We start from the raw sequence: 26,502 nt of genomic DNA on the forward strand, positions 1-26,502 counted from the left end.
CCCAAATCAATCGTCTATGACCTTGGGAATGCTCGTGACGTAAGCTCAGGGTTCGCAGTCACGTGATCCTACTCGGAAACATGTAAATAAGACTTGCTTCCTGTACTTTGCAAGCTGCCCGGCAAGTCTGATTTTCACAATAAAGCTTGAAATTAGAGGAATCTTCAAGTTGCTGGTTCCTTCTATATATATTAGAAATAATAGAATTATTGTCAACACATAAATTTTCCGTAAATTTTTGACAAAATCAGTCATAACTGGCTGGGTATAACTGGGTAATTGAGTTTGAATTTCGCGCTGGGATCAATCCCATGCGCAAATGCTTGCTGCTGCCGTTCATGTCATGGACTGAATAAACATGATCGAATAACAAATTAAATACTTGTTTGTGACATTCCCTATTCTTGATTCATTTTAAAATATCTGATTTTAAAAAACATCGTCTTGCAGTAATCAAAAAATTAATTAAAAACCGCCGATTTCATCAAATCCAGCCCATATAAAGGTTTTCATATTTAGCGCATTGCGGTAATACATTCTTTCCACACAATCACAATTGAAAGAAACAGATACCCGGGCAGATATTTCATTATAAAATAAATACAATTTAGGCTTAGTAGACCGTTATTTGATGGAATTCTGAAATCTTGAATAAAATTAAAATATTGTCACTTGTGTCACGATTCTTTAATGATAGTACAATCAGTGTACGGTACTGAAAAAGTGAAACATTCATGTTTTATGGATTACCGAACACGATGCGTAAATTGCGAAGAAATTGCCCGGACGGATATACACAAACACAGCGACTCGCTTCGGGGCTTCGTCCTCTGGTAGCACTTGCGGCGCTCTGTGTTTCATGGGGTGTTTCAGCAGATTTGATCAATCGTTCCCTTATATTTGGAACATTTACAGGAATAAATTTTGCTGATGAAGTAGCAATAAGTTGCGGGAAATATCAGAATGTGAATATCAAATCGGTAATTTTGTCTGCAAGTACAGTACAGTTGCGGATACTGAACACACGGCGTAGTGAGACTCAGTCAGTCACTGAGCTCATCCCGTATGTATCTATATACGAGTTCGCCTATCATACATGACCGGCCATGACCCGTTTGTAAAGCTAAGAAATAATTAAAAAATCCTGTACATGTACCTTATTCTATTCCTTCATTTTCTCATTGTGATAAGTTCATCTCAACTTGGTGTGACGATCTGAACTGGTAACACTAGCAGTTATTTTTTGTAATCTGTTTTCATTCCGGTTTTTCGGCGAATCTTCGCTCTTCGTGCTTGACTGTAATATTCCCTATGCATATCGTGGATGGCTTGGCCTATCCCAAATCACCCCGGCCAGCACTTTTCCCATTTTTAAATCCACACACTTTATTCAGGAACTTCATTCTTGATTTGATCATGATATTTCCTTCATGTTATTCTTATTTGATTGAAGATATTTTTCATGTAAAGTAAGTTGACAATGACTGAATTCGTGCATTGGCCCGATGCATGCCACAGTAATACACGGACATTGTGTTTACAATCAAACCCGGAAGTAACTGTGTGTCCCTGGGCTGACGTCATCAACGAAAGCGCCCAATTTGAACGATTTCGTTTTGTAATTTAGGGGGGTGCCAATATCCAATCTTTGCATGGAGATTATGTCTAGCCTGGTACGCTATGCAAATAAAAAATATTCTTTTCTGCTTCCTGACATCATAAGCTTTCCATTGATATATAACTTTATTTTCAATGAGGTTCACCTTTAAGGTTACACGAAGAAACGTATAAAAAACGTATAAAAGACGTATAAAATTGTTCTCTAAAACCGCGTTTTCTCAGCAATCAAATATCGCAGTGAGTCAAATGTTGATGCATGGATGTATCTTAACATTATGTTTGTGTGTTTATACAAATTTTTAGAATCCGTTTGAAAATCCTTCGTTTAAATCATTTTTACGCACCATGTTCACAAGATCAAAAACACGTTCCATGCAGTTTTTTTTCAAATATTCGCTCCGTATAAAACTACGCCGAGTGATTGTTTTCTCCTTTTTGTATTGTACTACAAATCGACCAAAGAAATAATGTTGCCATGGGGAAGAACCAAAAACAGTACCGATTAAATTTTATTAGCCCGTTTTGGGAACAATTTTCGAGAATCTTGTACCACAAAACACTGTTATGTTACATTTTCGATATCTGGATTGTGGAACATTAGTTTTGATTTCTAACTGCCTATATTATTTCTCAAAAGTATGTCGATTCCTGTACCATTTGAATTTCACTCCAAATTTAAGCTACTTTTGCAAAAATCGAGGTTTTTCGCCATCGATACCTCCGACATTTACAGCGGTGATGAGATTGTTATCATAAGAGCCTGGTATGCACTATTCCATAATAGTCAGTTTGAGATCAATCGATTTCACAGATCACTCAGTAGCTCAATCGGTTAGCGCGCTGGACTCACGTTCGACTATATAATACTATAGTTTTGAGCTGGAAAACTTTGGTACGTGTTCGAGCCCCTATGTGGTCCATTCCATCTATTTTATTTTATTTTTCTCTCACTTTTTTCTTTTTTCTTGTTCGTTTCTTTCTTTCTGACTGCAGCGATTGATTGTTTTTGCCCTTTTTTTTTTCATTATATAATTCAGGAATTTTTAGGCTATACTAGTCTAATAGGCGCGGAATATGAATATATTTTTACAAATTAGATTAACAAAATATTGGTTGTTGGTTTTGTTACTGTTGTTGTAGTTATTGTTGTAGGCCTATATATGGCATATTCAGGGTATAAATAGGCATACTAGGCCTATCATAGCCTATCATAGCCTATAGAAGCATTGATTTATTTCACGACAGATATCATCCAGGATAATTTTAAAAATTGAAAATTTAGAAAATCCAAAGGAAAATTGCCGAAAATGGCTGCCCACAATCACACACCCCATCAGCCCATATGGTCCTATCATGGTCGCGCCTTCCCTAGCCCTGCAACATATCTAGGATGACTCACGAGCCGCGGTTTGTCCGTGGCCCTAGTTCAGATTGATACAATATTGTACGCGTGAGTTCATTCTTTTTTGCATGGCTGTTTCCATTATTAACTTACGCCCCTCTGGAATCAAGCCTTGAAAATCAATTGTATTTAACCTTAAGGATATGATACATGATTTACCGACAAGTGACTCATTTCGGAATGCGATCATGAATTTTGAAGAAAAATTAGTTTCTACAGGCTTCGTTGGGAGTCGAACCAGCGATTCGGAACTTCCTTTGATTACGCGTCTAGCGCTTTACCGCTTGGCCACGGTGGCAGTTGAGTGGAGGAGTGTAATGATAAATCTCATAATGCCATCTTTAGCCTTTTTGTTTACTAAAAAAAGACGCGTTTTGTAAAGATAGATTAGCCGTTTTATGCATAAAGAGCACGAACGTTTGGGAAAGGTTTCAAACAAATAATAAAGACACTGATGTGATGATGAAATTGCGTAAGTCGGGAAATATCTGCGTCGCAATGTTTTGTTTTGGTTTTAGGAATTTGACCTTAACATTTACGACTTCATGACATTATCATTCGAAATCAACAACATGATGCAGTCATGTTTACAGTAGAATTCAGCTCGACCTTTGCAGAACTTAAACCCCATTAAAAGCTATTAAACCAAGATAACACTCATTGAAAACAGCTCAACTGATTAAATCATATCTTCTCTGGTTAAATACACACAACATATGTGTCTGCTTTACACGTACAATGGAGCAATAAGCTGGGATTATACTTTCAGTTGGGTGAACGATTATAAAGCGAGCGCTAGAGAACACTTTTGTATGGTCTCTGTTTACGAAATGAGACAATACGTGCTTATTGTTAACCAGCGTTCTTGAAAATGAGAAACATGGTGGTTTGCAGACTTAACACGGTTTGGAAACAATTTCTTCATATTTTTTAGTGTTATCTGTCGTTTACATATCCTTCCTAAAACACCAAAGTACGCATATTTCCAAACATCTAAATTAGCTAAAAATTTAGGACATGTTACAAAACTATATTGTCTAGAATTTTAGAAGAGTACTATTAATATTGGCCGGTTATTTTTCACACAGCCACGTTAACTAGGCAATGTACTATTACCTATAACATTAACTAAAACACCAAAGTACGCATATTTCCAAACATCTAAATTAGCTAAAAAATTAGGACATGTTACAAAACTATATTTTCTAGAACTTTAGAAGAGTACTTTTAATATTGGCCGGTTATTTTTCACACAGCGACGTTAACCAGGCATATCCCCATACTTTTAACGTAGGCTATTTGTAGAGGTCACGCGTCAATGGGAAAGAGCACTGTGTATTGTGTATAGGAAAACGGACAGTAACTGCAGTATGAAAGATATTTCAACAGTATATGGCCTCATTCTTTCTCTAGAATGTTTTGTACATGTATGTTTTCTAGGGCTACAAAGAACCACAAACCGCGAAATATGGATATCCAACTAGTTTGCCCCGCAGGGCTACAAAGAACCACTTACCGCGCAATATTTTTTACCTCAAAAAAGAATTAATATCTACCAAAAGACGTTTCAAAACGTAAAAAGGGGCCAAGTTTAAAAAATCTTTCCTGTGTGGCTTTTCACCCTTTTTTAAACTTGGTCCCATTTATGAAAGTTTCTAAAGACCCATACGAAGTCATCTTTAGGCTACTTGTTTCTTTTCTTAGTTGCCAGTGTTCATTTTGTAGAGTTAATGAATTAATGTTCGTGCGGGATTGAAGTTTTTCCGTAAAGACGTTATAATGTATTTTGATTTAAGCAAAAGTAGCAAATACTCACTTTGTTAAATGCTTCGTCGTCGTGTGCGATTCTGCGCCTTATGTACAGATGTAGGGCCTATAATGTAGCAGGTTGATTTGCTAAGTATATATAATACTCTACTACTCTTCATGAACACGCAATATAATAAAACATAAACCTTCAAATGTGTTTGATAATGCATAGCCTACGTCATATTGCACCGCTTTCGAACAGTCTTAAACCTAATTGTTGCATGTAGAAATTAGGACTCGTTCTTCATGTTATTACTACTTTACTGAATGGGACCAAGTTTAAAAAAGGGTGAAAAGCCACACAGGAAAGATTTTTTAAACTTGGCCCCTTTTTACGTTTTGAAACGTTTTTTGGTAGATATGATTAACTCAATATAACACACTATCGTAGTTACATGTTGATGTAGGTGGAGGCCTACAATAAATCTTACATTTTACAAATTAAATGTAGGTATCAGAATAAAATTATAAAGTATAACTGAGATATAAACATGAATATGCATGTATACAGTGTAAATTAATATTTTTTTATAGTATACATATCGTATTTACATAATAATGTAGGTATATGCCTACAACAAATCTTACATTTACAAATGTATATGTCTCATACGTGAAACAAAATGATGGATATTGAATGACGAGGTCCCTGCTAAACGCGGAACGTGGGGTGCAGGGACATCTTTAACCACAGTCCAATAGTGACAAGCCATGAATCAACTTTTGTGACAACCATTGGCCTATTTTGTGACTTTTGAAAAGGGCAGTTTTGTCTTCAATTATGGGCTTATTCAGCCCTGAAGTCATGGACATCTTTCATTTTCACACAACATTTTAGTAAACAATCATATAATTATTTCAAAGTTAGTTTTATTGGTACAAAACAAAACCTTACAATGCTACTTAATAATTAATTCCTACTCTCAAAACGGTGTTGTGGAGCAAAATATCTCTATACGAGTATTTAAGATATGTAAAACCTCAAAATTGATAACCTGCCCAAAAGTGTCTCCTTTTGACATGACACGTCACATATGGAGAAACTGACACGAGTTTGAATTACTGATTGCACTGATTTTAGGTTTCCGTCAACTGCTCAAATATTCAAATGATTATCATTTAAATGTCTTTCCCTTTGACCTTATTTAAATTTTACTGGAAAATTATGAATGCTTGAATTTCCTTAACTTAACAAAAATGTTGATATTTTTTAATGCAAGTTGCGATATTGTAACTTAACTTAACTTAACTTAACTTAACTTAACTTAACTTAACTTAACTTAACTTAACTTAACTTAACTAACACAATTTATAAAGCGCCTTTTCCCGTGGCTACAAAGCGCAACAAGCATATGAAAAAGAACAGCAAACATGATCTAATACAGAAAACAACATTATGGAAAAAGATATGTCTTGAGCATAGTTTTGAATGATTCAAGAGTAGCAGCATTTCTGATATGAACCGGTAAGGTGTTCCACATACGTGGAGCTGCCACTGAAAAAGCTCTATCACCAGCACCCTTCTTAGAACGAGGCACAAAGAAGGAAATACTATCTGCCGAGCGGGTCTTCATTGCGCTCTGAATAGATATGGCACGATTTAGGGGGAAATTGTTGGCACCTTTTTTTTAGACATCATCTTAATTCATCACTTTTTTCATCACTTTGAAAAAACAAATTCCGAAATGCAATCAAAAAATATCAGGGCATGGAATAATAATATTAAATTTCCCGGTCCATGCGCTAAAGCAACATTGTACATTTTACAGAAAAAAAATCCAAAGTAATTACAAAAGCTTCTTTTTTTCATACAAAATAATGTGAAACATAACAAATGAAAAATTTGCGAAGTGATGAAAAAAATCCTCACTTTTTTCATCACAAAATGATAGAAAACATAAGAAATAAAAAAAATATAAAAGAAATAGAAATTCTCACTTTTTCCCTCACAAAATAATAAGAAACATAAGAAATCAAAAAGTGAGGATTTTTTCTCTCATTTTAACTTCCCTAAATCGTGCCTCAGCTGGCGCTCTGGGATGATCTTTTCACAGTGAGGCAGTTATTTGAGTAGATGCTTTTCACTCCTTTAAAACTCGTGGTCACCCAGGTAAGTTTTTGTTTTATTTTTAAGGAAAAATGTATGATTTGACTGCCAGATTGGGAATTTAACGATGTACTTCCGTGTATGGAACTAAAGAGAACTGCAAGATCAGTCGAGCGTGTGGCGGATTATAGATACCCGGAAAAGAATATTCAAGTTGTGATTTAAATACATTCTTATCTTCTCTGACCACACAAATAAAAGTGCATGTGATTAACTGTGGGCAATCGGATTATAATGAGCCGCCTCCTCTTTTCTCATATTATCTGTTCATAACCAGCCAAGCTCAATAGAAATACAAAAGCTTAGCAAATGGATAATAATGCACCATTCATACCTGATTGGTCAGTAACGCCTCATAACGATCATAGTACAAATGGGAATTGGGTTCGTTGACGCTTTTCTATTATAGCTCGATGCTTCAACTTCCATAACATTTCAGCTTTGAATCGTTCGTACTAAAGCAATATCAGGGCTATGACACTCACCTCATTTGCATGGCAAAATTACCCGTCTCCTCTGCAGCCAATTTGGTTTCGCTCCATCGAAATCAAGCTGGTCACGGAGGAGACTACCCTCCTTGTGTTTGTTCATTTGTGTATGGAGAGCCCTTTTTGGAGTCTATAATGACTTAGGCTACGCTCTCAGCTAGAGTCCGACGCTGCATTGTACTAGAAATACCTTTTTTGTGAAATCGCTATAGAGCCAATCGGGAACACGTATTCGTTTTGATAATATAGCATTAAAATTAGTATCACCCTTGTGGCCCCCGTGCAGTGGAAAACCTTAATTCTTTCATTAAAAGGAAATGAAAATTAAAAAAACATGGATCTACCTGTGCACCTATAAAATGGGCACAGCAATTTGTCTCAAATATGAATGAATTTTAAGAAACATACGGGATATGATGAACATTGACCTGACGCCATGATAGTAGGATCTATTAGTCGTTTTATATACAATGTATATACCGTATTGTCATAATACCAATATTTGTCATTATATATGATGAGTAATATTTAGCAACGTAAATGTGCAGTTCATATGCACAAACGAATACTGATCTTTATGATATTCAGGTTTTGTACATCACATATAACATGTCACATATGAGGTCATACGTGTTGACCTTCATCTATTGTATTTGTTCATCTGTGTATGGAGAGGATTAACGCCATTAAAACTCCATCAGTATTAGGGCGTAGTTCAGTGAACTCACCGGATTGCTGTTCCAAGTACTTTGATAATACAGATAATATGTATTAATGGGTCGAGGCGATTGCATTGAAAAACCTAATAAATTATTCATAACAGTTACGTAATCAATCGATAGTGCGGACACTTTTCATTTGCAAACCACCAAAATTCTTGATCTTTTAGCGTTGGAAAAGAAACCACGTGAATAGAGTGCCCTCTCAAGAATATCAACTCTCTGGCAATATGTTGAAAAATGGGGTTCACGACGTGGATACCGGCTGGTCCTGGATGATTCTCTTATCTTGTTGTGTAACTCTATTTCTGTATGAAGTTACGCTAAAATCACTGGCAGTTCTACTACCTACTTTAAAGGACCAGTTTGAAACTTACACCTGGGTGATCGGCACCATGATATCACTCTTGACCTCTGTACGGGATTTAACAGGTAACTGTGTGTGTGGTTATCATTTTTTCTAGCTTCCTTTCTTAATCTGTGAAAAATATTTGTAATCGAATTCGACTCTTTCTACTATTTAAAAAAAATCTGCTTGTTATTATCACGAGGTCCGGTATTGAGGCGTGCGCAGTACTGGAAGTGAGTCTATATATTATTCACTGACTGCATTTTAGCAGGAGGATGTGAGCAAGGGGGTGACACTAACTTCACGGTTGTTCTATTATCAACGCAAACCTATGACAAATCCCGCTGGTTTGCTAGTTAGAAAATGAGGCCAGTTATCGATCGGTTATGAATAATTAATTTCGATCCCTTTTAGGGTTGGCAAATAACGACGCCGTTAGTTTTGCGAACTCTGCCTGTTCAATGCGAGTAGCAAGCTTGAAAGTGCGCCAGCTAGCAGAGCAGGGAGCAATCCGGTGATGGCGCACTAGTATTTCCCATCAGGCACCAGTGATTTGTTTTTTACAGAAAGTCTACTAATTTGATAATGGAATAACCTTTCGCAATAGTAATGTCGAAATTAGGAATTGGTGTCAATAATACGACGGTAGTGTATCACTTGAATTTGATACGATATTCAGCAAGCGATTTAGCGATAAAAAAACCTTTGACCACTGACCTGACCTGAAGCACGTGAGGCGCCATATTCGTTTGTTTTTATTTCCTCGTGTGATAATAAATATCATTCAAACTATAGTTGTCGGCCGTGAACGTAGTTTATAACTGGCCTAAGAAGTTTGTTTTTAAAAATAAGTAAATAATCATCACTCACCGTTCTATTTGATCTTGTGGCTTTCCCAACACGTAATAAATTGAAACGCCACTACCGGATTGCTCTCAGGTAGTAAAGCGGGCGCACTTTCAACCTTCGAAGCTTGCTATTCACTACCGGTAGTAATATTAATTAAGTGATGTCACTGATGTGCAGCGTTTCTGGAATAGCACTTGCATCGTGCATGTATAATTTGAATGTAGCTTGCTGTATTCAATATGTGCATGCATATTACAGGAGCTTTATAGGTCCAAAAAAAAAACAATTGAATAATTTAGGAGATTATCAGGGGCTGTGAATAATTATGAGTCCTGGGGAGGTAAAATTGGGGTGAGGGGTGCGATTTTGGCCTTAAAACGCTTTAAAAGGCTTAGGATATAAACCAGGGGGCGGGTACTTGGATTATTTTTCGACGGAGATGTGCGGCCCGAGCTTCCGAACCCATAACCATTTCTGAGGGTCACGATTTTACCGAAAATAAGTAGGCCCCCTACCCATATCTAAGGATTGTCAGGAAAGTAAGGACCCATAGGCCTATCTAAGGATTTGAGCTTGAAAATAGTAAAAGCAACATGTTTTCCGGCATGTTTTTCACACATAGCACCGAAAATCTAAAAGGGAGACCCATGTCTATGGATTTTCGTGGAAAACCTTATACGTGAGTACCCCCTGGGGGGGGGGAGGATAATAGTAAAGGTCCGGAAACGCTTATGATATGGAAATTTTATTTTGAACAAAAATTCTTTAATCACTATTGACGGTTTCGCCTACCATGGTCAATAATGAGTAAAATATCGGTTTAGTTTTAAAAAAAAAGGTTTTTTTACTGTAGGCCTACATCTACAAATCTGATGTATTTAATCATTATTTGGGATCCCAATAATTTGAATGTGCAACAAGGGGGTGGTCACAATATTTTTTGCAGGCTGAGAGGGGGAAAGCGATTTATTTATTTATTTATTTGTTTGTTTGTTTGTTTGTTTGTTTGTTTGTTTGTTTGTTTATTTATTTATTTATTTATTTATTTATTTATTTATTTATTTATTTATTTATTTATTTATTTATTTATTTATTAATTAATTAATTATAATTATTAAGGCTTGTTCAAGTAACTCACCTCTAACATTTCACGCACTCACTTGCACCGGCTCAACAAATCAATCAATCAGTTAATTAATCAATCAATTCACTAACAATGAATATGAAAAAATTATATGATATTCAATTTCAATCAATAGACATATCATATCAAACCATCAAACAATGAATAAATGAACTGATCGACCAAGAGCCCTTTTTTCTAAAGAGTGTGAGTGAGCGATTAAACAAAATAAATACAAGCATAATTATTTACATAAATAAATAAACAAATAAATAAATAAATAAATAAAAAAAGAAATAAATAAGAAAAATTTGAACAAATGGTATCGTAGCATTGCATTCACAAAAACAAACATTGCTGACAGGAGGACTCGAACCAACAACCTTTGCATCACCAGTCTGATGCTCTACCACTGTGCTACGACGTCGTCTAGTGGGGAGGACGTAGTTTTTAGCCTATACAGTGTTCGTCTGTGACAATGCCGCCTCGTGAAATGAATTTAAAGTTATTTTGATATCAATCTTTTTTTTTTTTCAATAGGGCCGTAACATTTTTGTTTTGAAGATCTCATTTTTTATTTTCTTTAGAGCAGAGACAAATATTTCCCCTTTTCTACAATTTGAGCCCAAAATAAGAATCTACGTCTTTTATTACTGATTTAATGTTACACGTCTCACAACAGATATTTAGCTGGCTTAGCGGTCTTGTACTGTGCTTTTTAACGGGGAGGTACCGAGATCGATTCCCACCTCTGCCTGTAATTTTTGTTCAAGCCTGGGAAATAATAAGTTTATTTGGCTTCACAACGCTAAATTATTCATGACTTGCCCAACCTGGTGGTGTAAAGTGCTCCCCATAACATATGAATATTAAGCAATAACACAATGGCTAATTTAAATAAGAAAGCGTCACATGCAAATGAGGGATTGCCCTCTCCAGGAATTGCTTCATGATGTGAGTTCATAAGGGCAATGTCAGGGATCAATAGTCGGGATTAAGACGTTCGCCTTTCGTATCTCTTTCCTTGTTGGAAAGGTATAACGTTGAGGAGATAGGAACATGTACAGAAGATCCGGGACCTACTCTGCCATGTTTGGCTGAGTAACGGTACATGAACACGGTCTTTTGTGCCTATGTAAATTAGTCATTGTGTAAAGCTGTGTTTATACCCAGACTGAATCATTGTCGCTAACTACACAAGTTACGTGTGCAATTTTAGAGAACGTTGACCGACAGAGTGAAAAACAGCGAATCATGCGCATGCTCAGCAGGCAAATACGACGGCGATTTAGTACACTGACCGTGCGTGCGATTCAGGTTTCTCCAAAAGCGATTGAGTATAAATGCATCTTTAGAAATGACCGGCGATTGTGTGTTCTCAAGAGGGTTTTATCATGTTAATTAGTGACCTCGATCAAGCATTGAAATGCTGTCATTTTTTGTACTGGATCGTTCAAGCATCTCCAACAAATTTTTCAATGTAAGTGCCTCTGGCCCTAGTAGAAGTAAAAACGGATACTATTCGCTACTTGCACGGTTCCGCCATTATGCACTATGTGCGGGAGAGCCTCGAACTGGCAGCATACATGAATGGGAATTGAACTAGTCAAAACGTTCTGTGTAAGGTTACATAATTCTTCCTTTCATGTATGCTGCCAGTTCGAGGCTCTCCCGCACATAGTGCATAATGGCGGAACCGTGCAAGTAGCGAATGGCCAGAGTTCTAGGGCTAGTCGGGATGGGCATCTGAAGACGTCACCAAACCGGAAGATGTGGCCTAGGTCATTGAATAATTGATAGGAAGAGGCACTCCCTAATTAGCACGAGGCCGCATTCTTATTTAAATTAGCCATTGTGTGAATTATAGGGGGGAAGCTTTTTTGGCGGACAAGGGGGGAGCAAATATTGGCACAGGTATAGGTATTTGCACCTGATATTACGACCTAAATTGTGATGTAGAAGCATGTCAGGATATAGGCTTAAATTCAAATGGTATAAGGGGGAATATTTTTGGCATGTCAAAATATTTTGATGTATAGGCCTAATAGTAGCGATGAATGATCTTTACCTATTAAAACCAAAAGGAACTGTTTTTGGATCACTATGTTTGAAAAAAACGTTTTGATTAACAAAAGTTGTAGCTTCGGAAATACTAACAAAACGCCATTTTGCCGAATTTAATAAAAAAATTCTTAATTAAAAAAGTAAATGAGATATTTCATTTTTTTTGCAACAAAACTCTTCATATATTAATATCATTTGTATTATTAATATTATTAATATTGACTCTTGTTTTGTTGTTGATATATTATAGTACTGAATTTACTATTACTATCACCAAGTCAATAGTAGGCCTATAATGTTATAATTCAATGTTAATTAAAATTTCAGCAGTAGCCTAGTATAATCCGTGGGGCACATCAACAATATTTGGTGGGTATGTTCCCCCGGAACTTTGAGGTGGTGGGTCTTTGGGAGATGAGGGCGTAACGGTAAAAGGGTGTCTTTTGGAGCTGCGAACTGGGCTGGAACAAGTAAAATTGGGACTTTTGGAGCTGCGAACAGTCAAAATCAAGGGTCTTTCTTGGGTTTTTGGTTGAAATCCCAGAAATATGAGGAATGGGCAATTTTGGGGTCTTTTAGAGCTAAATTTATCAAAATCAAGGGTCTTTCGGAGTTCTATTTTGGTCAAATATAGGGGGTCTTTCGGAGCTGCGAAATCCAAAAAGGGGGGTCTTTCCGGGGGAGCATACCCGTATGGTCATTTGTGTTTTAACACTTAAAAGTGCCTTCACCCCGTGAGTATAATGCATTTGCCACTTCCGATTTTTTTTTACTGATAAACATTCAATATTTGCATAGGAACTGCATAGTCAGAGGCAAGGTTCAATATTGATTGGAGATTCAGTAGGCCCTATAAAGAGACAAGTACGGTAGCATTTCAGTGTAAGCGCTCGACTGTGAAACCGGAGGTTGTGGGTTCGAACCCCGGCAGAATTTTAATTCAGATAATTTTCTTTTTCTTTCGTGAAGAATAATAATAGGCATGTCCACTAAAAATTGAAGTACTTTTAAATTGATTCAGACCTAACTTATTGGATGGGAATTGATGAAAGAAACATTTTGGCGTTTAAATAATCTTAATCGGACGTTTCATTCCAGAGATAAGGCCTTTCGAGTGTCACGGTTTTATATAGGGCTGCTAGAACATGTTAAAAAGTTAAAGTCCAAAAAGGAATACTAACAGAAAGTGCAACTTTAAGGTACTTTTTCTTAATGTATTTATTAACTATCTTATCTGGAACATTAAATTTGCTTATAACAACATGAAAATAAGATCATCCTGAAAATTTAATCGATTTTGTTGACATACAACAAAAACTATAAGACCTCAAAACCCATGGTTTGTTTGTTGAAACCTCAAGCATGATCATAGATGGCCGACATGGAAAATATCTCCATAGAGGAGATGAACAATAAGTGCATTATTTCAAATGAAAAGCGGTAGTCTTAAACATTGTTCAATCTTTTAATGTCAGCACATTTTATCTTCAAAAATTATTATATTTCATCATGGCATAAGTTTGGTAACATTAATCACTACCAATTTTGAGAAATTTGCTCCAACTCAAAGGTTATCTTTACTACATTGAGCAATACACTGTGTGCATGGAAGCCATGATGGTCCCCGGTTTTATACTCCCTATGAAATGGACATGGTAGTGAGAAGTGCACGGGGAAGTGCATGATTTGAGATGGGCCGCGGTAGGCTTAAACATTCTTAAATTTCTTAACATCCTACACATTTTGTCTTCATAAATAGTTAAATTTTATGAGTATGTAAGTTTGCTTGTCTGATTCACTCCAAATTCGGAGATAATTGCGTTTGAACACCTGATGCACGGAATGGTGTCACTTCAACCTGTTGTAGGTCTCATCTCATTAAATTTTTCATTAAAAAAAGTTGATCTCTTCATGCAGGAAGGTCCTCTCTATTTACTGACCAAACAGGAAAAAGTTTGGTGAATGTTTTCTGGTGGAATCAGGAATTTCTTGAAACACCCTGATATAGGCCTACATTTGGATCAAAACAAGTATGTACGCCATTTAACATGCCTGGGATTTCTTGTATCGATCAGTTTCTCCATAGACAATACGTGTGTGAGTGCACGCACACAGTAAATGAAAAATCGTTCTAGTGGAAACTGTATTGAGAGTGGGCATCCCTAATAATAATAATTGAATCCGTCTTATAAAATTTAACATAGTATAGTAGAATCATGTAGGCATATGTATGTGTTATCAGATAAGATCTTCTGTAGATTACCATATCAAAAGAATTTCGTAGTTTTATCAAGCACGTTTCTAAGTGTACCCCTAATCGTAGTTTGTATAGAATTGAGGCTATAGCTTTGTTTGCTAGTAGCCAATGACAGAGCCGCTACGATATTAAATTGAAAACAGGTCACCGTTAGAGGCGCTGCAATTAAGACGCAGGCTAAAAAGTTTATTACGGGACAAAACAGATGTGGTCTATACTATTTATTTATTTATTTATTTATTTATTTATTTATTTATTTATTTATTTATTTATTTGTTTGTTTGTTTGTCTGTCTGTCTGTCTGTCTGTCTGTCTGTCTGTCTGTCTGTCTGTCTGTCTGTCTGTCTGTCTGTCTGTTTGTTTGTTTGTTTGTTTGTTTGTTTGTTTGTTTGTTTGTTTGTTTGTTTGTTTATTTATTTATGTATTTATGTATTTATTTATTTATTTATTTATTTATTTATTTATTTATTTATTTATTCTTTAACCTGCGACAAGCAATCAGTGACCAGCACTGTTCTCCCTTGCTGCCCCGGATACAACACAAACATATATTTAAATGGTAAAAGCAACATGTTGTTCACACATAGCACGGAAAATCTAAAAGGGAGATCCTTGCCTAAGGATTTTTTCGTGGAAAACCATGTACGGGAAATAAATAAGTATTAAATAGACAAGTTATTTTGATATAAATCTTTGTTTCCACACAGCCGTAACTTTTTGTTTAAAAATCTCAATTTTTATTTTAAATATATTTAATAATTTTCTAACTTATATTTTTTTTAGAACAGGGACAAATATTTTCACTTTTCTCCAATTTGAGCCCTAAGAATCTACTTCTTCTATTACTGATTTAGTTCCGCGACTTGTTCCATTAAGCAATATGAAGGATTAATGTTACACGTCTCACAATACTAGAGAGATTGCGAAGAGACATTCACTGCTAACGCCATACGGGTTACGTATTACGACATCGTGCAGTAGAACGTAATAGTGCCGTTCACATCCAAACTAGTCTCCTACACAGCCAGTTCGTGTCGGTCCTAACGCTCGTCGTTCCTATTAAAATATAGTAAAATATCATTTGCCAAACATTGTGTGTACTTAAGTCTATTATGTTGAAATGTTTTGCTTTTCTGGAATATATTTGTGTTTGCTGGGTAGTAATCGAACTAGGGATGTTGTATTATCGATTTTCATTTTCCTTTAATAAGTAAACATGTTACTATTTATATGATAATGGGGTTTGTTTATTGTTGTTCGAATAATATACAACATGGCGACTTCCAAGGCATCCAACACCAAACTCTGTTTAGTTTATTTAGACAAGTGTGAACAATAGGCCTACTCATTTTCCAATGAGCACGCAAAACTCAAATATCGGCTAATCCGGACTGAATGCTTAGAGCAACAGATACAGGCAGTCGTATTTGCATATCATATCAATACCGAATAAAAGTGTGTTCGATGAGATAAGAGAATCTATTCTCCATCTTCTCTGGTTCGATGCACCCAAAGTGAATGAGTGGGTGCTTCCTATAGCTTTAGATATAGTTGTCTCAGCATAGCGCCACCATGAGCTTATTGCAATTGCATTAACTATTAAGGGATCCAAAATGAGCGTTTATTGCGTTTCGACAGTATTTTTTGTGGGACATGAGAGCACCTCAGACCTATCGAATTGCATTCTGAATACGAAGCATGTCTTTCTGATATCAAATAATTTTCATTTTTTAAATCACAATATAATACAAATTTTATGACAAATTATAAAAATGTGATATTTTTCAAATTTTTGATATATAACAGTCCTCGAAGTAAATTATATAAATCTAATGATATATTCTTAAAGTGTATGTAGCAGGGAGGAAAAGCCGACGGTCAATTGAACATTTTGACCTTTCATATTGAAGATATGGATTTTTTCCCAAAAGACATAATTTTTTTGTGTTTTGGGAAAAAAATCCATATCTTCAATACGAAAGGTCAAAATTTTCAATTGATCGTCGGCGTTTCATCCCACCTACATACACTTTAAGTATAAATCATCAGATTTATAAAGTTTACTTCAAGTACTGTTAAATATCAAAAATATCAATTTTTAATGATTTGCCATAAAATGTGTATTAAATTGCGAATTTCAAAAATCAAAATTATTGATATCAGAATGACATTCTTCATATTCAGAATGCAATTCGATATGTCTGATGTGCTCTAATGTCACAAAATAAATACTGTCCAAACGTTCATACCCCAGCCCTTAAGATATAGTCTCAAATCAGACTGTATGAGGCTATCACGAAAATACTAGGAACGACGAGCGTTAGGACCGACACAAACCGGCTGTGTAGGAGACTAGTTTGGATGTGAACGGCACTATGACGTTTTACCGCACAATGTCGTAATATGTAACCCGTATGGCGTTAGCACACGGCTGTTCGTTTCAACGCGAAAGTAGAAATAAGGTTTATGGCCCGTAGTCTTTTTACGCAGTCGTTTAAGAGGTAAAAGATCGCAGCGTAAATGAAGGCGCTCAGATGCGCTAGGTACACTAACACAAAAACTCTTATAACACACGTTTTTTACAGCATACAGACAAACTAAAGGCAGTAACTTTAAAAGGAGATTACAAATTCATTATACAATATATTTTCATTCGTTTTAGCTTGAATAATTTTGCATAAAGGCTACTCCAAATGTTCAAGTACAACAGGAACGATTTTTACTCAAATCTGCACATACCTCCGATTGCGCCAAAACACTCAATGATTTTCAATAAATTGTGAAATGCGTAGTTAATTTCAATATTACAGAATAAATATATACCGATTGGTATAATTTATTCCGTTGAAATTACTTGTGCAAGATTTATTTCCACGGTATTACAGCCTTCTCAACTTGTACTAAAAATCGCATGTAAAAACTTCATCGCGCGCGCGTGCATTCAATTTTCAAATAACAGGCTAACCCGCGGATCACGGTGGATGTGGTGGTCATAGGTTAAAGTTTCACAAAAGAAGTTAAAAATTGTAAAATCGGTAGGCCTACCACGAATGAATCAGTGAGAAAAATTTAATAAATACCTTTAAACGTTATATTTTACCCAAGTGTGCAAATATCATAATAGGGGAGGGATTTATTATAATTAAAAGTTGCCTACAAATCCTTGTTGGCTAAAGGAGTACCTATTGGCCCCAGGCCTACTATCTATAGAGAATATTACATCTCAAGTTGTAAGTTCTAAAAATCTATATATCAAAAATGCTATACTGGATTGTAGAATAGAAATTAGAGTATTGTTCCGCCTATATAATAATAGTCTGAAATCGGCCTGTTTTTGTTTTTTTAATGAGCTCACATCGCTAACCATTTTCAACAAAATTTGAACACCTGCATTTAGGCCGTATAATGTTTTGGTTCTCGTCCCCTCCCTCCTCAATTTCTGGGATTTTTTTTTTTTTTAAGATTTTTTAATTATTGTAGACTTTGGAATGATTTATGAATTTTTCATACATATAAATAAGTTTATTAGAGAACAAGGATCACTTCCAAGTCTTTTTGTGGTACTCTAGGGGGTTTATCCCTCAGAATCTCACATTTGAAAAAAAGTGCCTCATCGTTTCCTCGAGCACTGTTGGAAAAGACCGAAAACTACTGACAGTGCTGATTTTACATTGAAAAAAAAAAAAAAAAAAAAAAAAAAAACCCTCCCTCATCAATTCATGAAAATCCTCAGGACGAGAACCAAAATATTAATTTTATATGGCCTTATAAGCGTCAGGACCAAATATATTCCGTGTTAAATTTGGGATAAATTCACAAATTTAGCCACTGACATGATGACTGAGGACAATATTCTTTTTGGCGGACAAAATTTGAGAAAAACCCAAATTGGCCATAGGTACCAAAATTGACCTTTAATAAAAAAAAGGCCTCATAGGCTTACCAGATGACCACAAAATCAGGCCATGCTCGCGATATACGAGCCAATATGGTGGCTTTGTAGACTGGTATAACGGCCCACACAATGCAAAGTTTCAAGGGCTATGTTAAACGCATTATTGAATTTCACTTTTATGCAAGTTTTCCACTGGCTCTAGATATTAGGCCCTGCCTGGGACAAAATTGACTAAAATGTGTTATGCTGCTATCACACCACTATTGGTTATATACCACACAGCGCCATCATCCATATATCTTCGTGTCAAAAATTGCCGTGATAGTACGGCGAATCCTCTCGTTTTTCAATAGCTACGCATGGCGATTTTGTTCGAGATAGGCCGAGCGACTCGGTCTAAGCATACCATTTACACCATACGACTGTCATATGAGATACCACCACGTTTCTATTCTCCACATTATTACGATTTGCGCATGCTCTAGTACCCCATATGATGTTGCCATTACAAGAAAATTCGATTTGTTTTCAGGTAAAACCCATGTTTTGTTTTTAATACACTAACTTGAAATTTTTACACTAATTAGCGGCCATTGCTGTTTGATGTGGATATATTTTACTGCATTATATAAGTAACGATTTTTAAATCGTAAATAAAAATTGTGATATATTTAATTTTGAGAATTTACAATTATATAAAGGCACACATTTAGCCCATTCACCTAAGATCCAGATGCTTGTATAGACTATCCAATCATCATGGTCTATAACACAATGCATTATGTAAACTTTCTTTATCTGTGTCAATAATAGAGTATTGATTTCAATATAATCAGCAACGGATTATGGAAAAATATTTATAATATAGGGTGTTGACACTGTACCACTAATAGACCTGGGCGATACATGGAAATACTACGAGTAACTATTTGTTTGCATGGTATCTAAAAAGACTGCATTAAGGGGGTACTACACCCCTGGCCAATTGTGTGCCTATTTTTGCATTTTTCTCGAAAATTATAACACATTGGTGACAAGTAAGATATGTATATTATAGGGGCAAGGACTACAAATTCTACACTGAAAATTCCACAACTCAAGGCAAGTAGTTATTGATTTATTGATCAAATATTGGTATTCCCTCATTTTTGACTGTAACTCCACAACTGTTGTCTGTGCTGAATTAAAATTGCCAGTGCAGTAGTTGTACAGTCAGTCTACTCTGAAGTACAAAGTACCGACGCGGACGCACACATTGTGCTGACTTTGAAGGCACGCATACCTGCAGCGGAGACGCAGCACTACGCACTGTTAACTCGCTGTATACGCGCGCGTTGTCACTTTGTACTTCAGAGTGGACACACTATTATCCTTGCCCCTTATACATACATAGCTTACTTGTCACCAATCCGCTATAATTTCTGGGTGAAAATGCAAAAAATAAACAAAATTGGCCAGGGGTGTAGTACCCCCTTAAAATCGCTGAAATTGATCAAGTTATATAGCCAAAAAAGGTACTTTTTAGGGTTTGATGATTGGTATATTATACATTATTATAATTATGGTATATTTTCTCTCATTATATTACATTTTTGTTGTAATAGTACCAAAATTCATACGCACGTCTTCGGGTTTTAGTAAATAGTCGCCCTACCACACAGTGTCGACACCCTGTATTATAAAGATTTTTTTCCTGCAACTTAATACTCCTTTGGTGAGCTACGGGCGATTGGAATTTCACCGAACGCAAGAAAATGAGTCCTATATGATTGGCTAGAAATCGATCGCTAGATCGCTCAGTGATGAAGTACAAACTCAAAATGTACAGATGTACTAAAGACTTAATATTCTGTACAGCACGTGGATCTGATTTCAATTCTCAAACAGTTGAATGTTTCACATGTTTAATGTACGATTTAAAAATCGTTATGTATAAAATGCAGTTAAATATATCCACAGCATTCAGCAATCGCCGCTGCTTAGTGTAATGAATTTCCAGTTAGTGTGTTGAAAACAAAACCTGGGTTTTACCTGACAACAAATCGAATTTTCTTGGAATGGCAACATCATATGGGGTACTAAGCATGCGCAAATCGTAAAAACGTGTAGAATAGAAACTCGGTGGTATCTCATATCGTGTAGATGGTGTGCTTAGCCTGAATCGCTCGGCCTATCACGAACAAAATCGTCATGCGTAGCTGTTGAAAAACGAGATGATTCGCCGTACTATCATGGCAATTTTTGAGACGAAGATATAGGGTTGATGACGCTGTGTACCATATTGTAACTTTAAGCTTCGAGGACGCACTGCCATTTTAAGGTGTTTACGGTTCAGTGCGTTAAAACAAGAAAAGTCTCAGGTCAACCTATGTTGAGTTTTTTTTATTTTGGCATCTAAATCATATAGTTTCACCTGATATTAGTGGCATTTAACTGTGAGAGTTCTAAATAATTATGAGAAAATTGCACCCGAAATTAGGCATTTTCTAATTGAAACCCATGTAGTGCACAATTAGCGGTATTTAACCTATTGCAGTTACAAAATAGAGCTGACTTTCCAAATCAAATCGGTGCTAATCAATGATAACTACCCTATTGTTAGGAACGACCAAAGAGAATAAAAGTCCTACTGTTGAGGGGGACAATAAAATATTAAAAAGCAGTGTCTCATTGTATTTAAAGAATTCCTTAACAATAGACCACAATGGTTTGAATCAACGCACTGAACGGTATATTGTTCTATTAATGTGTCCGATTTGAGCGCTGACATATTGGAAAATGTTGCCAATCAATATTCATGAAGTCGTGTGATCGACACCTACAGCTGTTCAATTGGGCGATTTTATTGTTAGGTGCTTTTATTCATACATTGACCGTATCGAGCATGGTTTGAACCACTCGGCTCGTTTTTGTAATGGTGTATCTGATATATTGATATTCAGACGATAGATTGTTGAAAATTATCTGAGAAAATTATGAACATATCCCGTTTATTATTCATGTTATTGGTTCCTTTTTATATATTTTGGGTCTATATCTCGAAATCCCAATAAGGTATAACCCGCGTGTGACAGTGGTATACCACAATATACTGTTAGTTTCTATATTATACTATATGTTCATTATGTTGATTTTTTTTATTCCAGGACCAATTGTTGGAATACTTGCAAGTAACATCAACAACCGTGTTCTTGGAATGCTTGGTGGCATCGTTATTGGTGTTTCAACTGTGTGCGCGTCATTTGGATACAGTGTTTATGTACTTTCGCTTCTTTTATCAGTTATAAATGGTAAGATTATAGAAGAATCTCATTTCACGCATTCCTAAACCTCACTGGCAGCCATAACTGGGTCCCCGTCGGCTACAATGCACCCACAATGTGAAATGCTTGGCCTTGGCGGGAATTTTAAACTGCATTCCATCACCCGTTTTACATCTGCGGCTAAAACACACGCAGACAAAGGAATGGTGAATTCCCGTCGGCAAAACACACAGCTTCTTAACATGGTCAATTGCCTTTGACGTGCGGTACAAAGAAAATATCAAACGCTACTTCAAATGGATATCTAGTACTTGCGAACAAAAGGACTATGTATGAATAGTTGCGACGGGAGTACCTGCGGAATTATCTCTATTGTATTCTATTAACCCTCCCCGTCCTTGCATCTTCTCTAGGCGTTAGGCGGCTTTTATTCGCACAATTGGGCGGTCAAAACACCAGTTTGGTGCAGCGGGGATCCAGTAATGGCCGAGCAAATCCTGACCATGACTTGGCTCGTGAGATTCGTCTATAGGGTGTATCAAAATAATTGGTACCCATCAGTTTTATTGTTTATTGAAACGCCCAAGTCGTCCAATTTTCAACATTAGATCCTATTGCAAGGGATCGGGTGTACGTATGTCCGTTTACAAAGCACTAGCTAGTTATAATAATTCACACAGAAGTGAAAGGTGTGTTAATTGTGTTAACATTAACATGAGCAAAGATGAAGAAAGTTATATTTATGTCGATGTTGTAGACTGATTATTTTACTTTGTGAATGTGTAGTATGGGATGCCAAATTATAACGTTAAACTTATATCACTATATGCACTTAAAAATTCAAAATGTTAACTGGATATCATTCCAAACTTATACAAGTACAAAGATACAAGAAATAAATGTTTTGGTTCAGTCTCGTTTTCATGAATTCATGATGGCGATTGGTGATTTTCCTTCTTCTTCTTCAAAGCAAATGCAGCATTGTTAATAGTTTCCGGTCTTTTCCAACAGTCCTCGAGGAAACGAGGACGACCCTTTATTTTTTTTATTTGTGAGATTCTGACGGATTAACAACAAAGTGACCATTGTTCTCTAATAACTTTATCTTATAATTCGAATAAAGGCCAAAAAGAGTCCCCTTTTAACAAAACATGTCTCATCTGCGACTGTAGCGAGTTTTGGTTGAAAAAGGTGCACATTTTGAAGAAAAAATACACACACACACACACGCACCCCTAGAAATGCAAACCTTATACTGAAACATGACAGGAGCATAGGTTATAGACCACATGACATCACTGTTCGATATGCTCGAACGAGCCGCTACACTGTTCAATGGCTTTCTTGTACTGTATGAAATGTGGCGGGCGATTTAAAATGCACGTGCCCTTAGCAGACTACGATGCGTACGCACACTGCAGGGCAAAGAACAATGTAAATTATCATAATGCGCGCGCATACTGCCGGGCAATGACGTCACATGCCAAGTGGTCTATATAATAGTTAGTCATTTTGACCACTTTGGGAAAAACACAACTCCCAGCGCTCTATTGGCTTTGCTGGCTTTGCTGGCTATATTGTCAATGTGTACAGTTGAGTACTTCAAACTTTTATAACATTCATATATAACTTATGTACCAGCTATGTTGTATTTTAATGTGGCACTCTTGTCCGTAATCCCTGGAAACTGATGATGGTACCAATAATTTTGAGCTCTATATTACTCAATGAATTTGTATGGTCTTTAAATGTTATACGGGGTCCCGTGTAAGAAAGCATTTTATCTAATAGGGCTACCCTGAGTAAATATGCGGTAATAAATAATAAATAAATAAATGAATATTATTTTGATTCTTGTTATTAATAGTGGCATTATTGTTTTTGAATTGTTTTTTCACAGGGATTTCATTCGCTCTTTTATTGGTTCCCGGCTATGCTCTTTTGGCTCAGTATTTTGACACCCACTACTCCTTAGCAATTGGCATTGTTTATGCAAGTGCTTCACTTGGACTAATGGCGGCTCCACCCGTTGCTCAGCTTCTCCTTGACACGTATGGATGGCGAGGGACGCTACTTATTATCGGAGGCATCAATTGCCATCTAATATTAAGCGGTAGCTTATTACGTCATCAGCAACAAGTTGATTCATCCATTACGGCAACTGAGAGCTTGCAAAATACATATTCGCCATTATCTCATACTTCAGACGATTGTGAAGCCTTTGGTTGGCAAAGCAACTCTTTAAAATCTTCAACATTTGACAGAATAAATGCATTTATGAAGTTTTCTGGTTTGGATCTTTTTGCAAATTTGTCTTTCTTGGCAACCAGTGTTATCTCTACCAGTATGACTGCTCTTTTTACGGGGTGGATTGTATACTTTATACCGCATTGTTTGGCAAAAGGACTTACCCCTTTCGAGGCTGCATTCTTGGCAACCGCTTCTGGATTTTCTAATTTAATTGGACATGTTATCTACGTACCTCTTTTATCTAACAATCTAATAAGTCTTCGAGGTGGTCTGTATTTTTCAGGAATTGTTGCAACAGTTGCTCTCTTGGCAGATAGATATACATCAACGGTTACTACCGTTTTTATATCAAATATGATGTTGCTCTTGGCCATAGGAATAGAATACCCGTTATGTGATGTCTATATGAAGTCCATTGTGGAGCCAAATTCGTTGGCGAAAGCATATGGATGGCGAATGGGACTTTCGGGATTGGTGAGAATAATACCTGGATTCGTGCTTGGTAAGCATACTCCTGTCAAGACAATCGTTTCTTTTTCTTTCCTTCTTTTCTCTTTCTTCCTTTCTTATTTTTGTTTGTTTGTTTGTTTGTTTGTTTGTTTCTTTGTTTGTTGGTTCTTTCTTTCTTTCTTTCTTTCTTTCGTTCTTTCTTTCTTTCTTTCTTTCTTTCTTTTTTTTTTTCTTTTTTTCTTTCTTTCTTTCTTTCTGTCTGTTTGTCTGTCTTTCTTGCTTTTCTTTACCGCCTTTCTTACATAAATGTCTTCATTTTTATTTATTTCCTTCCTTCCTTCTTTCTTTCTTTCGTTGTTTCTTCTTCTCTCTCTCTTTATTTATTACTCTTTCTTTCGATAAAGTGTGTAGTATATATTTAGTTCGCCATTTTAACCCTTCCCCTTTCCCCCCTTCTTAAGTAGCACAACTAATAACAATTCACTGTTTCTTTGTAATTTTCTAGGTTGGATCTACGACCACACTGGAAACTATGACGCTGGTTTTACATTTTTAGGTGCTATTCAAGCTGTAGGAGTACTTGCCATTGCTGCAGATCATATGCGACTAAAGATAGCTGGTGAAACTATCAGTTAACCCCATGAACTACCTGCCGATTGGCCAAAGGAAGTTTACATTATCAATTGGCCCAACTCAAATAAGATTTTAAACACCGGAAACGGTAAAAAAGCGGTACAACATTTACATGAAAATATGTGTTCCCTCCTATGAGTGTAGCTTGATATGCAAGTGTTATGATTATTCTATCAGATAGTAACTAATACAGCAACAAATGTGCACCCAAACAACAAGTAATAAAAATGCATTACATGCATCCCAAATCTGGTCCTTTAGTGTAGTTTCACCGTTAAAAAGTAAAGTAAAGTAAAGGAGACGATCCTGTATAAACAGTGATCGGAGTGCCCATCTCTCTTTCATTGGCGATTGGACCAGACTCCTCCATGTAATGTTGCTATAGGGGATCGCTACACCTCCTCTACAGCGAGTCTGTTACCTTCCCAGCATTTAAGAATGCCGGTACCCATTTAAACACCTGGGTGGAGAGGAGTAATCGAGATAAAGTGCCTTACTCAAGGGCACAACACGATGGCGTCGCCGGGGCTCGAACCCGCAACCTTCCGATTATGAGTCAGTGCCCGTTCCGCTAGGCCAACGTGCTACCTCACCGTTAGTCCGTACAAAACAATTAATAAATATCACCCTATACTTGATTTAATACTTTGACTCCCAGTTTGGGAAATTTGGAATGACAACGTTTTGCATATGCATTGTAACACTAGTAGAGCCAATATCCTTACAATACCATATTTATTCATGTTTTTTTTTTATCTGACCGGCCATGAATTATCATGAATAGTAATTGGATATATGGAATATCCTGCAACAGGATTGTATATGTGATTTTACAGATATGCAATGCCAAACACTTGGAAACCATTCCTGGAATATCCTGAAACCAAATTATACCGGTAATAACTGTTTACATGATGAGTGGCTATTAAAGAAGAATTCACAGAGTTGTGAAAAGTTGTATTGTCACATATGCTAATGGTGGTAATTGGGTTTACTTAGGTATTGATCCAATTTCCTATCCAATGACACGCTTCAATTAAACGAACTCTTTGTGGTCTATGATTCTATCATGCATTTTGATTTTCTTCTTTTGAACCATTTCTTCATGCAGAGAAGATGAGAAAAACCTCTCTGGAGATAAATTAAGGTGGCCAATTTTAACTAACTTTGCTCTCTTGGCTAAGCTTTACTACACCCTACCACATTTGACCGTCGCCGAAGCTA

At 36.3% G+C, this 26,502-nt stretch overlaps 1 protein-coding gene across 1 annotated transcript; it reads left to right on the top strand.

Moving 5' to 3' along the window:
* The first annotated feature begins 8,376 nt into the window (after window positions 1–8,376).
* Window positions 8,377–25,549, top strand: LOC140141407 (monocarboxylate transporter 12-like). Its single transcript, XM_072163260.1, has 4 exons — window positions 8,377–8,577; window positions 21,829–21,972; window positions 23,846–24,697; window positions 25,151–25,549. The coding sequence occupies exons 1-4, from the start codon at window positions 8,421–8,423 to the stop codon at window positions 25,279–25,281; spliced, it is 1,284 nt and encodes a 427-aa protein (XP_072019361.1). The 5' UTR covers window positions 8,377–8,420; the 3' UTR covers window positions 25,282–25,549.
* Window positions 25,550–26,502: the final 953 nt, after the last annotated feature.

This window comes from Amphiura filiformis, chromosome 19 (genome assembly GCF_039555335.1).
Source record: "Amphiura filiformis chromosome 19, Afil_fr2py, whole genome shotgun sequence".
Taxonomy (NCBI): Eukaryota; Metazoa; Echinodermata; class Ophiuroidea; order Amphilepidida; family Amphiuridae; genus Amphiura; species Amphiura filiformis.

What these genes read in the sequence shown, in the direction of transcription:
- LOC140141407 (XM_072163260.1), top strand. Translation starts at nt 8,421, where the DNA reads ATGATTCTCTTATCTTGTTGTGTAACTCTATTTCTGTATGAAGTTACG. An exon ending in TCTTTTATCAGTTATAAATG is followed by an intron (nt 21,973 to 23,845) that starts GTAAGATTATAG and finishes GTTTTTTCACAG; the next exon opens with GGATTTCATTCGCTCTTTTA. An exon ending in AATACCTGGATTCGTGCTTG is followed by an intron (nt 24,698 to 25,150) that starts GTAAGCATACTC and finishes GTAATTTTCTAG; the next exon opens with GTTGGATCTACGACCACACT.